Consider the following 12,907-nt stretch of genomic DNA (forward strand, 5'->3'; position numbering starts at 1 on the left):
AGGGTCTTACTCTCTTGCCCCCGCTGGAGTGCAGTGGTGTGATTTCGGCTCATGGCAACCTTTGCCTCCTTGGGTTCGAGTGATTCTTTCACCTCAGCCTCTCTGGTAGCTGGGACTACAGGTGTGTGCCACCATGCCTGGCTAAGTTTTTGTATATTTTTGGTAGAGACGGAGTTTCACCATGTTGGTCAGGCTGGTCTTGAACTCCTGACCTCAAGTGATCCACCCACCTCGGCCTCCCAAAGTGCTGGGATTACAGGTATGAGCCACTGCGCCTGGCCCTGCATTTCAAAATATTTATTGCCTTGTTATAGGGCCTTGTTGATTCCCTTTAGTGGACTTAAAAGGTGTAGTCTGCATATTGAATGGAAAATCTTTCTTAAAGTATATCTAATTTTTACATCCTGAAGTGGCATGTGAATTGAGGATATATTGAAATTGCAGGATGTAGAGAATGAGCTAGCAGTACAAGTTAGTATGAAGCATGAGATTGAACTTGCCATGAAGTTGCTGGAGAAAGATATCCATGAGAAACAAGATACTCTGATAGGCCTTCGACAACAACTAGAGGAAGTTAAAGCAATTAACATAGAGATGTATCAAAAGTTGCAGGTAAGGATTGTTCTTAAATTTCATTTTATGTAAATTGAAAGTGAATATTTGTAGAAAGGTTTTGGTTTTTAAGAGATGAGCCCATTTTATTTTAACTGTGCAATATTATAAAGGCCAATGTCTTTTTTTTTCTAAATGAAAGCTTAAGAAATGTAATGAAAAAGGTATCAACAAACAAAATATCACCTGTCTGAATTTTTAATGTTGAAAGATTAAGAGTATGAAGATTAAATCTTTTGGGAAAACTCTCAATTTAAACTGCAAAACATTTTTGTGAACTTCCTTTTCCAGTGTAGTTCTAAGAAAGATTTAATTTTGATTGAAATGCTGCACTATCATAATAGTAAATTTTCTTTCTTTTTTTTTTTTTGAGATGGAGTCTCGCTCTGTTGCCCAGGCTGGAGTACAGTGGTGAGATCTCGACGCACTGCAACCTCTGCCTCCCAGGGTCAAGCGGTTCTCCTGCCTCAGCCTCCCTAGTAGCTGGGACTACAGGCATATACCAATAAGCCCGGCTAATTTTTGTATTTTTAGTAGAGATGGGGTTTCACAATGTTGGCCAGGCTGGTTTCGAATTCCTGACCTCAGGTGATCCACCCACCTTGGCCTCCCAGAGTGCTGAGATTACAGGCGTGAGCCACCATGCCTGGCCCATAATTGTGAGTTTTGTACAATGATATTGCTATGAAGTAGATATGTTGCCAAAACCCTTTACAATTTAATTAATTTGAAAAATGTCATATTTTACAAGAGTGTATTCTGTCATCTTCCAAAAATATTGAAGGTGGAGTTTTTTTTTTCCTTTATTACATTTTATTTTTTAATTTTTTTTTCTTTTTTTCTTTTGTTTTCTGTAGAGATGAGGTCTCACTATATTGCCCAGGCTGGTCTCAAGCGATCCTCCCACCTTGGCCTCCCAAAGAGCTGGGATTACAGGTGTGAGCCACTGCACCTGGCCTATTACATTTTAAATGAAGACTAATAGAGGCCAGGTGCCATGGCTCGTGCTGTAATCCTAGCACTTAGGGAGGCCGAGATAGGAGGATTGTTTGATGCCAGGAGTTCGAGACCAGCGTGGTGAACATAGCAAGACCCCATCTTAAAAAAAAAAAAGGGCCGTGTGCGGTGGCTCATGCCTGTAATCCCAGCACTTTGGGAGGCTGAGGCGGGCAGATCACAAGGTCAGGAGATCGAGACCATCCTGACTAACACAGTGAAACCCTGTCTCTACTAAGAATACAAAAAAATTAGCTGGGCGCGGTGGTGGGCACCTGTAGTCCCAGCTACTTGGGAGGCTGAGGCAGGAGAATGGCGTGAACCCGGGAGGCGGAGCTTGCAGTGAGGTGAGATGGTGCCACTGCACTCCAGCCTGGGCGACAGAGTGAGACTGTCTCAAAAAAAAAAAAAAAATGACTAATAGCACTGCTTTATATCACACAATTATTTTAATGTATAAAGTAACTGTTCATTTCAAAGTAGCAGTCCCATAGCAAAATGGTGTAAGAAACTTATAAATACTCAGGTTAACAGATCAGAACGCTACTTGGGAGGCTGAGAGGTGGGGTAGCTTGAGCCCAGAAGTTCAAATCCAACCTGGGCTGCATAGTGATACCCTATCTATTAAAAACACGCACACACACACACACACACAAACACACACACACAAATCAAAACCACCATAGCTTTTGTTTTTATAAATAGGGTTCTGAAGATGGCTTGAAAGAAAAAAATGAAATAATTGCCCGACTAGAAGAAAAAACCAATAAAATTACTGCAGCCATGAGGCAGCTGGAACAAAGGTACAGCATTTCCAGTCTTAGTTTCTTTTTTTCTTTTCTTCTTCCCTTTTTCTTTATTCAGTTCCTACACCTGCCACAAAAACCATTAGGAAGACATAGATTAGGACATGTTTTTTGTTTAAGCCCAGCAGGATTTTGCGTTTTTGCTTTGGTTGTTGCATGGAATCAAGTTGCTTTATATTACGCTGATTCATTTGAAGTTGTCATATTGTAGATTTTTCTTAGAGGCCTAATATCAGCAGTTTCATGTCGTTCAATTACATAAAACAAATACACAAATAAAAATGTCAAAAAAATTAAAAATGAACAAACAGAGTGAGATTATCCCTGATTGATTTCCATGCATATTAATTGTCATATTCTTTGCCATTCACCATCTGTTTATCTGAAATCAAGCATTCCGAATTGGTGGTTTAGTTTTGTTTCTTTGAGCTAGGACCCTCAACCCAACCGAAGATATAATTTTGTTTAAATTGAATTGTTTTATATTGGCATTTTTCACTTTTATTGTTGGAAAATGTAATGTATTTCCATTGCCCTGTCATGTTGGTGTCAACATATGTCTTTTATCATTGCTTTCTTTGAATCTACTTATGAAAAACATAACTATTAATGCTTTATTGACATGAATATTCTTTTATTGACATCCTCTTTCTTCTTTTTTCTTTTTTGTTTTCTTTATCCCCATTTTTACATTTTGGACATCTTTATTACCTTTTTCTGTCTTTGATTTCTTTCCATTCCATTATGAAGTGACAACGATTTGTTAACTCAAACTAGGACAATTGCAATGTCATTGGTGAAATGTGCCAGCAGTGACACGCAGGACCAGTACAAGCTGGTTAAAGATATATCTTTCTGAAGACCACTTGTATTTAAACAGACTAAATGAAAAGAGAATCAACAATTTTATAATATATTAAATAGAAAGGAATCTAAATGCTATTAAATATTCTAAAAGGATGTTAGGAACCCTGTACATTTCTTGGTCAGCTGCTGTGGTAATACACTGCCATCAAGCAGAGTGGGTGCACTTGGATTTCCAGACATACATTCCTCAAACCTTGTGCACAAAGGGTGATTTGAGTATTGACCCTTTGGAGGTCAGGATTTTCAAATGCAGTTTTATCTTTTTAGCTACTTTTTGATGAAAAATATAAAGATTGTTTAAAAATAACCTTCAGTTTTATACTGTGTTGGCACAGATATTTTTTTCTCATTGGCCCACTCTTTGCCCAATGGCTCCCTTACAGATTTTTACATATGCTTTAAAATAATTTATAACCCAGACTGGCCAACACCCTGTGCTTCAGCTTCTCAGTTTTCCGTTTCTCCCTTGCCCTCTTCTGTGATAGCACAACTTCAAGGCCTACCTCACTCTGACTTCTATTTTCCTTTTTGTAACCTTAGAGAAAAGCTTGGGTCCAATCCCAGCACCTGAATATTTTAATTTAAACTTGGATTTGGAGATAACTTAAATGTTACTCTCCTTTCCTTGGAAGCAGCATTTATACCCCTGAAATATGTGAGGGTTGCTCCATTGGTATGGTTTTAAGGAAGAAAGGAAGAGGAAGAGTTTTTTAGTTAGTTGAACCGAAATTTCTCTTGTGATTTCCTGCAAGGAATTAATATCCTTTGAATCTTGGTAAATATTTTCTTATAAAAATATTGAAGTTAAATACAAGAAATCCTAGATGGCCAAAGAAGGCAGGGAGTGGAGCTAAGCACAGGAAAATGCAACGACTTACAAATAAAAACAGGAAAGATGAAAATCACAATGTTTTAGCTAATTTTTAATATTAAATGGTGAGGAACAAAAATGATCTCTAGCAAATGATGCCAACTGGCACCAAATTCTTTTTGAATCTTAAACATATATGCACACGTGCACACACACACATACATAGAGCTTCGGCATAATTTAGTAAATGCATAAAGATGCCATAAGAAGGACTTGGCTATCATTTGGAGTAATTGCAGGTCTTTGCTCTTGGCCTTGTAGCACACTTGATTCCTGGCATACACATCTTAGCATAACATATAACAGTGTGGCTTCTTCACCTAGTGTAGGCATAAATCCTTTGCTTTTCACGGTTTTGTAAAAAGGTAGTAACATACCTATTATGCTTTGAAATTTGATTCATTATGCTCTGCATAAGTGGTAAAGGCTGTATTGCTTTGCACTGTTAATTATGAACAAGAAATAAAACAAATTTGAAGATAGTATTCTGGGCATACTACATGTTATATTGAAAAAAAAATCACAAAACAACTTCTAGACATTGTGTGGCTCTTTCACGTTTGAGTTTGTGAGTTTTCCCCCAAACTTTGTTTTCATTTAGAAATGTTTCTATTTCCCCATTTTTCTTTTATTTGTCTTCTTCACCCTTTTACACCCTAGTTCTAGCCTCAGTTTTACCCAAAGTTGATTTGAATTACACCAGATTGCAGCAAGCAGAGAAGGCGCAAATGGAAGCTGAAGATGAGGATGAGAAATATCTACAAGAATGTCTCAGTAAATCTGATAGTCTGCAGAAACAAATCTCCCAAAAGGAGAAACAGCTGTGAGTATTTCACTCTCAGAAACAAATACTTGTGTTAACATAACCCCCTCATTTTTTTGCACATAATGATAGAATACCAATATTTTTATTTATCTAATGATGCCAGTTAGCTTTTAGTGTTTACTTTAAAAAACAAAAAAATTTAGAAAATATAATTGTAATAATACTTATGTTTTTACTCCCTTTATGATTTACAGAGTACTTTCAACTCTGTTTTGCTGTCTTCTTGCTCTAGGAGAGTTTTATTCATTCTTCTGTTGTTTAACATTAATCTGATGGTCATTATGTTTCTAGGTGCTGAGTATAATAGGCTTTTGTAACTACAAGAAACTTATATTATTAAAGAACATGCTGTTTTCTGAGAATATATATATACATTTTTTTGAGAGGAAGTTTCACTCTTGTTGCCCAGGCTGGAGTGCAATGGCATGTGACCTCAGCTCACTGCAACCTCTGCCTCCTGGGTTCAAGCGATTCTCCTGCCTCAGCCCCCTGAGTAGCTGTGATTACAGGCGCCTGCCACCACGCCTGGCTAATTTTTTGCATTTTTAGTAGAGACGGGGTTTTGCCATGTTGGCCAGGCTGGTCTTGAACTACTGACCTCAGGTGATCCACCCGTCTTGGCCTCCCAAAGTGCTGGGATTACAGGTATGAGCCACTGCACCCAGCCGAGAACATTTTTTTTTAAATCAACTTTTTTTTTTTTTCTTCGAGATGGAGTCTCACTCTGTCGCCCAGGCTGGAGTGCAATGGCACGACCTTGGTGGCTCACTGCAACCTCTGCCTCCTGGGTTCAAGCAATTCTCCTGTCTCAGCCTCCCGAGTAGCTGGGACTACAGGCTTGTGCCACCACACCTGGCTAAGTTTTTGTATTTTTTATTAGAGACAAAGTTTCATGACGTTGGCCAGGCTAGTCTCATACTCCTGAACTCAGGTGATCTGCCTGCCTTGGCCTCCCAGAGTGCTAGGATTATAGGCATGAGCCACTGTGCCTGGCGAACTTTTTTTTTTTAATTGTCTCTGATTTTTTTTTTTTTTTTTTTTTTTGAGATGGAGTCTCGCTCTATTGCCTGGGCTGGAGTGCAGTGGTGTGATCTCGGCTCACTGCAAGCTCCGCCTCCCGGGTTCACGCCATTCTCCTGCCTCAGCCTCCTGAGTAGCTGGGACTACAGGCGCTCGCCAGCACACCCAACTAATTTTTTTTTGTATTTTTAGTAGAGACGGGGTTTCACTGTGTTAGCCAGGATGGTCTTGATCTCCTGACCTCGTGATCCACCTGCCTCAGCCTCCCAAAGTGCTGGGATTACAGGTGTGAGCCACCACACCCGGCCAATTGTCTCTAATTTTTTTTTAACTTTTATTTTAGGTTTGGGGGTACATGTGAAGTCTTGTTACTAGGTAAACACGTGTCATGGGCGTTTGTTGTGTATATTATTTTATCACCCAGATATTAAGCCCAGTACCCAATAGTTCTTTTCTCCTCCTTTCCCTCCCCCCATCCTCCCCCCTCAAATAGACACCTGTATCTGTTGTTTCCTTCTCTGTGTTCGTAAGTTCTTATCATTTAGCTCCCTAACATTTTTTTTAAATTGTGGAAATGGAGTCTTGCTGTGTTGTTCAGACTGATCTCTAACTCCTGGACTCAAGTGATTCTCCCGTCTCAACTCTCAAGGTGTTGGGATTACAGAAGTGAGCCACCATGCCCAGCTTCTGAGAACATTTTTATTAGAACTTTATATGATCTATATGTCACCAACCAGGAAGGATGTTAGTATATGTTGTTGTGCTGAAAAAAAGCAAGTTGCAGACAGTATGCCAAATATGATTCAATTTTAAAAATAAAATTAAAACCATGCATGCATATATATTTATATACAGATAGAAAAGATTTTAAAGAATACAGATTCTGGGGAGTGTTTATTTCAGGTGAATGCTGGCAGGTTGAGGTTGACAGGGGCATTTTAGTTTTATTTTATAAACATCAGTATTTTTCCCCCAGTTAATATGCACCAATTCTGTTATTAAAAGAAAACAACAATAAGAACAAACAACCAAAGAAAAAAGAAAACAACAATGGAAAATAGTTACATATTATATTAACAGATCATTAAAACAAGACCACATGCCATGTATGATTTATAAGTTGCTAAGCTGCCTTTATACCTATTGAAGTGTTAAGTTCTTCTCTATCCTTGGTGATTTTCTGTCTAGTAGTTTTTAATTATTGAGGGATGATTTGTTGAAATATCCAACTGTAATTGTGGATTGGTAAATATATTTTTTCAATTCTGTTTTTGCTTATTGTATTCTAAAGCTCTGTTACTTGGTGCCTACATATTCAGGACTGTTAATATGTCTTCTTGGTAGGTTGACCCTTTTGTCATTATATGATGTACTTCTTTGTCTTTGGTAATTTTTTTTTGCTCTGAAGTTAATTTTTCTGATATTAATATAGTGACTCCTTTCTGTTGATTAATGTTTATATTTTTCCATTTTTTAATTTTCAGTCTACCTTTATAATGTTTGAAGTTTCTTTTTTTTTCTTTTGGAGAGACAGGGTCTTGCTATGCTGCCCAGGCTAGTCTTGCACTCCTAGCCTCAAGTGATCCTCCCACCTTTGCCTCCCAAAGTGTTGGGATTACAGGTGTGAGCCACCATCCCTGGCTTGAAGTTTCTTTTCCTTTTTTTTTTTTTTTTTTGAGACAGGGTCTCACTCTGTTGCCCAGCCTGGAGTGCAGTGGCATGATCATAGCTCACTGCAGCCTTGATCACCTAGGCTCAAGCAATCCTCCCAACCTCAGCTTGCAGAGTAGCTGGGACCTTAGGCATTGTGCCACCGTACCCAGCTAACTTATTTTTCTTTTTATTTTTTTAGTAGAGACAAGGTCTCGGTATGTTGCCCACACTGATCTTGAACTCCTGAGCTCAAGTGATCCTCCCACCTTGGCCTCCCAAATTACAGGCATGAGCCACTGCCCCCAGCCGAAAGTTTCTTATAGGCAGCATATAGTTCATGTTTTGTTGTTGCTGCTGTTTGTTTTTTAGAGACGGGATCTTGCTTTGTTGCCCAGGTTGGAGTATAGTGGTGCCATTATAGCTCATTGCAGCCTCTAATTCCTAGGCTCAAGAGATCCTCCTGCCTCAGCCTCCTGAGTTGCTAGGGCTACAGGCTACGCCACTGCACCTGGCTAATAAAACAATTTTTTTTTTAAGAGATGGAGGTCTTGCTATGTATCCTAAGCTGGTCTGGAACTCCTGGCCTCAAGTGATTCCTCTGCCTCAGCCTCCTAAAGCATTTGGATTATAGGCATGAGCCATCATGCTTAGCCTGCTTCATGCTTTTAAAATCAATTCTTCCAACTCTGTCTTTTCATAGGATATTTAGTCCATTTATATTTGTTGTAATTATTGATATAGTAGAGCTTAAGTCTGCCATTTTATTGTTTGTTTTTCCTGTTTGTTGTTCCTCTATTTAATTTTTTCTGCCTTTGCATAAGTTACATGAACATTATGTAGAATTCCATTTTGATTTATCTGTAGCAATTTTGAATACATATCTTGGTATAGATTTTTGGTGTTTGCTGTGGACATTATATTACACATATGCTATTTTTCCACAGTCTGTTGGCATTAACATTTTACCACTTTGGATGAAGTGTGAAAACCTTACCTCTATTTAAGTATTCATACCTTCTCCCCTCTTTAATATAATTTGCTTAATTATCTCTTTTACGTATATTGAGAATCATGTTAGACAATGTTGTAATATGTGCAGCCATAAACAGAATTTAATGTTTAAATTTAATCTAATTTAGAAAACTTCATTATTATTTTTTATTCCTGAAGCTCCAAGTTTTTTTGTGTGTGTCTGAACTTTCTTTAAACATTCTTTTTTTTTTTTTTTTGATACAGGGTCTTGCTGTGTCACCCAGGCTGGAGTGCAGTGGTGTGACCACAGCTCACTGCAGCCTTGATTTCCTGGGCTTAGTAATCCTCCCATTTCAGGCTCCTGAGTAGCTGAGACTACAGGTGCACGTCACCATACCTGGCTAATTTTTGTATTTTTGTATTTATTTATTTGTTTTGGTAGACACGGGGTTTCTCCATGTTGCCCAGAATGATCTCTAACTCCTGGGCTCAAGCGATCTGGCCACCGTGGCCTCCCAAAGTGCTGGGATTACAGCTGTGAGCCACTGTGCCTGGCCTCTTTTTTTTTTTTTTTTTTTTAAAGAGAGAGGGGTCTCACTCTGTCACTGAGGCTGGAATACAGTAGTGTGATCATGGCTCACTGCAACCTCAAGCTCCTGGGCTCAAGCAATGCTCTTGCCTTTACCTCCCAAGTAGCTGGGACTATAGGCATGTGCCACCATGCCAGCTAATTAAAAAACTTACTTTATTTTATTTTATTTTATTTTATTTTATTGAGATAGGGACTTGTTCCTCTGTCGCCCAGGCTGGGGTATAGTGGCGTGATCATAACTCATTGCAGCTTTGAACTCATGGGCTCAAGGGATCCTCTCACCTCAGCCTCCTGAGTAGCTAGGATGATAGTAGCATACCACCACACTGGCTAATTTTTATAGGGACAGGATATTGCTATGTTGCCCAGGCTGGTCTTGAACTCCTGGCCTCAAGCAGTTCCCCTGCCATGATCTTCCAAAGCGTTAGGATTACAGGTGTGAGCCACTGCACCTGGCCTTAAATTTTTTTTTAGAGATGAGGTCTTATTATGTTGCTCAGGCTAGTCTTGAATGCCTGGCCTCAAATAAACCAACTCAGAAGGTGGGATTACAGGTGTGAGCCACCATGCCCAGCTCTTTAGCCATTCTTTTAGGGTAGGTCTGTTGGCAATAAATTCTATTTTACCTTCATTTCTGAAAGATGTTTTCACTGGGTATAGAATTCTGGGTTGGCAGTTCTTTTAGCACTGGAGAAATCTTATGCCACTCTCTCTTGGCCTTTATGGTTTTCTGATTAAAAATACACTGTCATTTGAATTGTTGTTTCTCTTTAGGTGTTAATGTCATTTCTGTCTTACTGCTTTCAAAAAAAATGTTTTTTGGGCTTTAACCTATTTGGGATTTGGTCAGCTTCTTATATCTGTAGGTTTATGTCTTTGTCAGATTTGGGAAATTTTCAGCCATTACTTTTTCAGAGATTTTTTTTTAGTGTCAGTTGCTTTCTTCTCCCCTTCAGAGACTCTGATACCATGAATGTTGGGTCTTTTTTTTTTTTTTTTTTGAGGCGGAGTCTCACTCTGTCGCCAGGCTAGAGTGCAATGGCGCGATCTCGGCTCTCTGCAACCTCCGCCTCCTGGATTCAAGCGATTCTTCTGCCTCAGTCTCCTGGGTAGCTAGAACTACAGGTGCGTGCCATCATGCCCAGCTAATTTTTGTATTTTTTTTTTTTGAGATGGAGTCTCAGCCTGTCGCCCAGGTTGGAGTGCAGTGGTGCGATCTTGGCTCACTGCAACTTCTGCCACCTGGATTCAAGCGATTCTCCTGCCTCAGCCTCCTGAGTAGCTGGGATTATAGGCACCTACCGCCACGCCTGGCTAATTTTTTTGTATTTTTAGTAGGTATGGGGTTTCACCATCTTAGCCAGTTTGGTCTTGAACTCCTGACCTTGTGATCCACCCGCCTCGGCCTCCCAAAGTGATGGGATTACAGGTGTGAGCCACCACTCCTGGCTTTTTTTTTTTTTTTTTGAGACAGAGCCTCTCTCTGTCACCCAGGCTGGAGTGCAGTGGCGCGGTCTCAGCTCACTGCAAGCTCCGCCTCCTGGGTTCACTCCATTCTCCTGCCTCAGCCTCCCGAGTAGCTGGGACTACAGGTGCCCGTCACCACACCTGGCTAATTTTTTGTATTTTTAGTAGAGACAGGGTTTCACCATGTTAGCCAGGATGGTCTCGATCTCTTGACCTTGTGACCCACCCACCTTGGCCTCTCGAAGTGCTGGGATTACAGGCGTGAGCCACTGAGCCCAGCTGATCTTTTTTTTTTTTAGTAGTCCCACAGGTTCCTGTTCAGATTGGATAATTTCTGTTGTTATATTTTCAAATTCATTCATTCTTCCCTCACCATCTTCATTCTTCTCTTGAGCCCTTTCAGCAAGATTATTGTATTTTTCAGTCCTAAGATTTCCATTTGATCTATTTTCTTTTGTTGTTTGTTTTGTTTGTGTTTTGTTTTGAGATAGGGTCTTGCTGTCAGCCAGGCTGTAGGGCAGTGGCATGTGCCCTACCTGGCTCACTGTGAACTTGAACTTCTGGACTCAAGTGATCCTTCTGCCCAAGCTTCCTGAGTAGCTAGGACTACAGGCATACACCACTATGCTTGGCTAATTTATTTTTATTTCAGCAAGACTCTGTCTCAAAAAAAAAAAAAAAAAAAGAAAAAAGAAATGCCTTGTTACTGCTGCATGGGGATTCAAGTCCCAGGTTACTCTTCCATTGTTACCAGTGGGGTTGCTTCAGAGACACTTTGTTTTCTTTTGTCTTTGTGTTTTTCCCTTAGATCCAGGGATAGACTGGATTAGTTTACTTTCTGTTTTTTTGAGACAGAGTTTTCGCTCTGTTGCCCAGGCTGGAGTGCAGTGGTGCAATCTCGGCTCACTGCAACCTCTGCCTCCCCGGTTCTAGCGATTCTTGTGCCTCAGCCTCTTTAGTAGCTGGGATTACAGGCACTTACCACCATGCCCGGCTAATTTTTTGTATTTTTTGTAGAGATGAGGTTTTGCCATGTTGGTCAGGCTGGTCTCGAGCTCCTGACCTCACGTGACCCACCTACCTTGGCCTCCCAAAGTGCTGGGATTACAGGCACGAGCCCCCGTGCCCGGCCTAGATTAGTTTACTTTCTATTAATATAACTGAATACCCGAGACTGGGTAATTTAAAAAGAAAACAGGTTTATTTCTTACAGTTCTGGAATCTGGGAAGTCCATGATTGGGCAGCTACATTTGGTCATCTTCTGGTGAGGGCTTTGTGCTGCATCATAACATGGCAGAAGACATCACAGGGCAAGAGGGGTGTACCGAGAGTCAAACTGGCTTTTATTTTTTATTTTTATTATTTTTCTTATAGAGACATGATCTCTCTATGTTGCCCAGGCTGGTCTTGAACTCCTAGACTCAAGTGATCCTCCTACCTTGGCCTCCCAAAGTGCTTGGATTACAGGTGTGAGCCACCATTCCTGGCCTACCAAACTGGCTTTCATAACAGACCCATTCTTGTGATAACCCGTTAGTCCGTTAACCTGTTAATTCATTCATGAAGGCAGAGACCTCATGAGCCAATTACCTCTTAAAGGCCTCGCCTGTTTTTTTTTTTTTTTTTTTTTTTTTTTTTTGAGACAAGGTCTGGCTCTGTTGCCCAGGCTGTAGTGCAGTGGTACAATCTCAGCTTACTGCAGCCTTGACCTCCCCAGTTCAGGCAATCCTCCTGCCTCAGCCCCGCTAGTAGCTGGGACTATAGGCACACACCACCACACCTGGCTAAATTTTGTATTTTTTGTAGAGATGAGGTTTCACCATGTTGACCAGGCTGGTCTCAAACTCCTGACCTCAAGTGATCTGCTTGCCTTGGCCTCCCAAAGTGCTGGGATTACAGGCATGAGCCACTGTGCCGGCAAGGCCTTACTTCTTAATATTGTTAAATTGGGAATTAAGTTTCAATGTGAGTTTTGAGGAGGACAAACATTCAAACCATAACAGATGCCTTATTTATGCTGGGGGTTAGGAAGGTTCAGGCTCCCACTTGGCATTTTCTGATACTACCACAGCAGGGTGCAAGAACGTTACCTCATCATTGCCAGGCAAGAGTAGAAATCCAGGCTCCTCACTCAGCCTTTGCTGACTGAGGTTTGTTGCGGGGGCATGGGTTTTTTCTCGGGTGTTTTGCTGGAATAGGGCATTTATTGTCCAGAGTTTTCTGT

General features: G+C 40.5%; 1 protein-coding gene across 12 annotated transcripts in view; it reads left to right on the forward strand.

Moving 5' to 3' along the window:
• The window catches only part of RUFY2 (RUN and FYVE domain containing 2), a 64,056-nt gene that overhangs the window by 25,524 nt on the left and 25,625 nt on the right, over positions 1-12,907 (forward strand). For 8 of the 12 annotated variants that reach the window (XM_031014990.3, XM_055353646.2, XM_031014992.3 and 5 more), the window contains 3 exons: positions 445-612; positions 2,314-2,411; positions 4,856-4,975. In XM_031014990.3, coding sequence (XP_030870850.1) covers positions 445-612; positions 2,314-2,411; positions 4,856-4,975 — 386 coding nt within the window. Of the gene's footprint in view, positions 1-444; positions 613-2,313; positions 2,412-3,164; positions 4,638-4,855; positions 4,976-12,907 lie in introns of those variants that run through there. The other 4 variants (XM_055353649.2, XM_031014993.3, XM_019034787.4 and 1 more) reach the window with 1 other exon arrangement.

Source organism: Gorilla gorilla, chromosome 8 (genome assembly GCF_029281585.2).
Source record: "Gorilla gorilla gorilla isolate KB3781 chromosome 8, NHGRI_mGorGor1-v2.1_pri, whole genome shotgun sequence".
Lineage (NCBI taxonomy): Eukaryota > Metazoa > Chordata > Mammalia > Primates > Hominidae > Gorilla > Gorilla gorilla.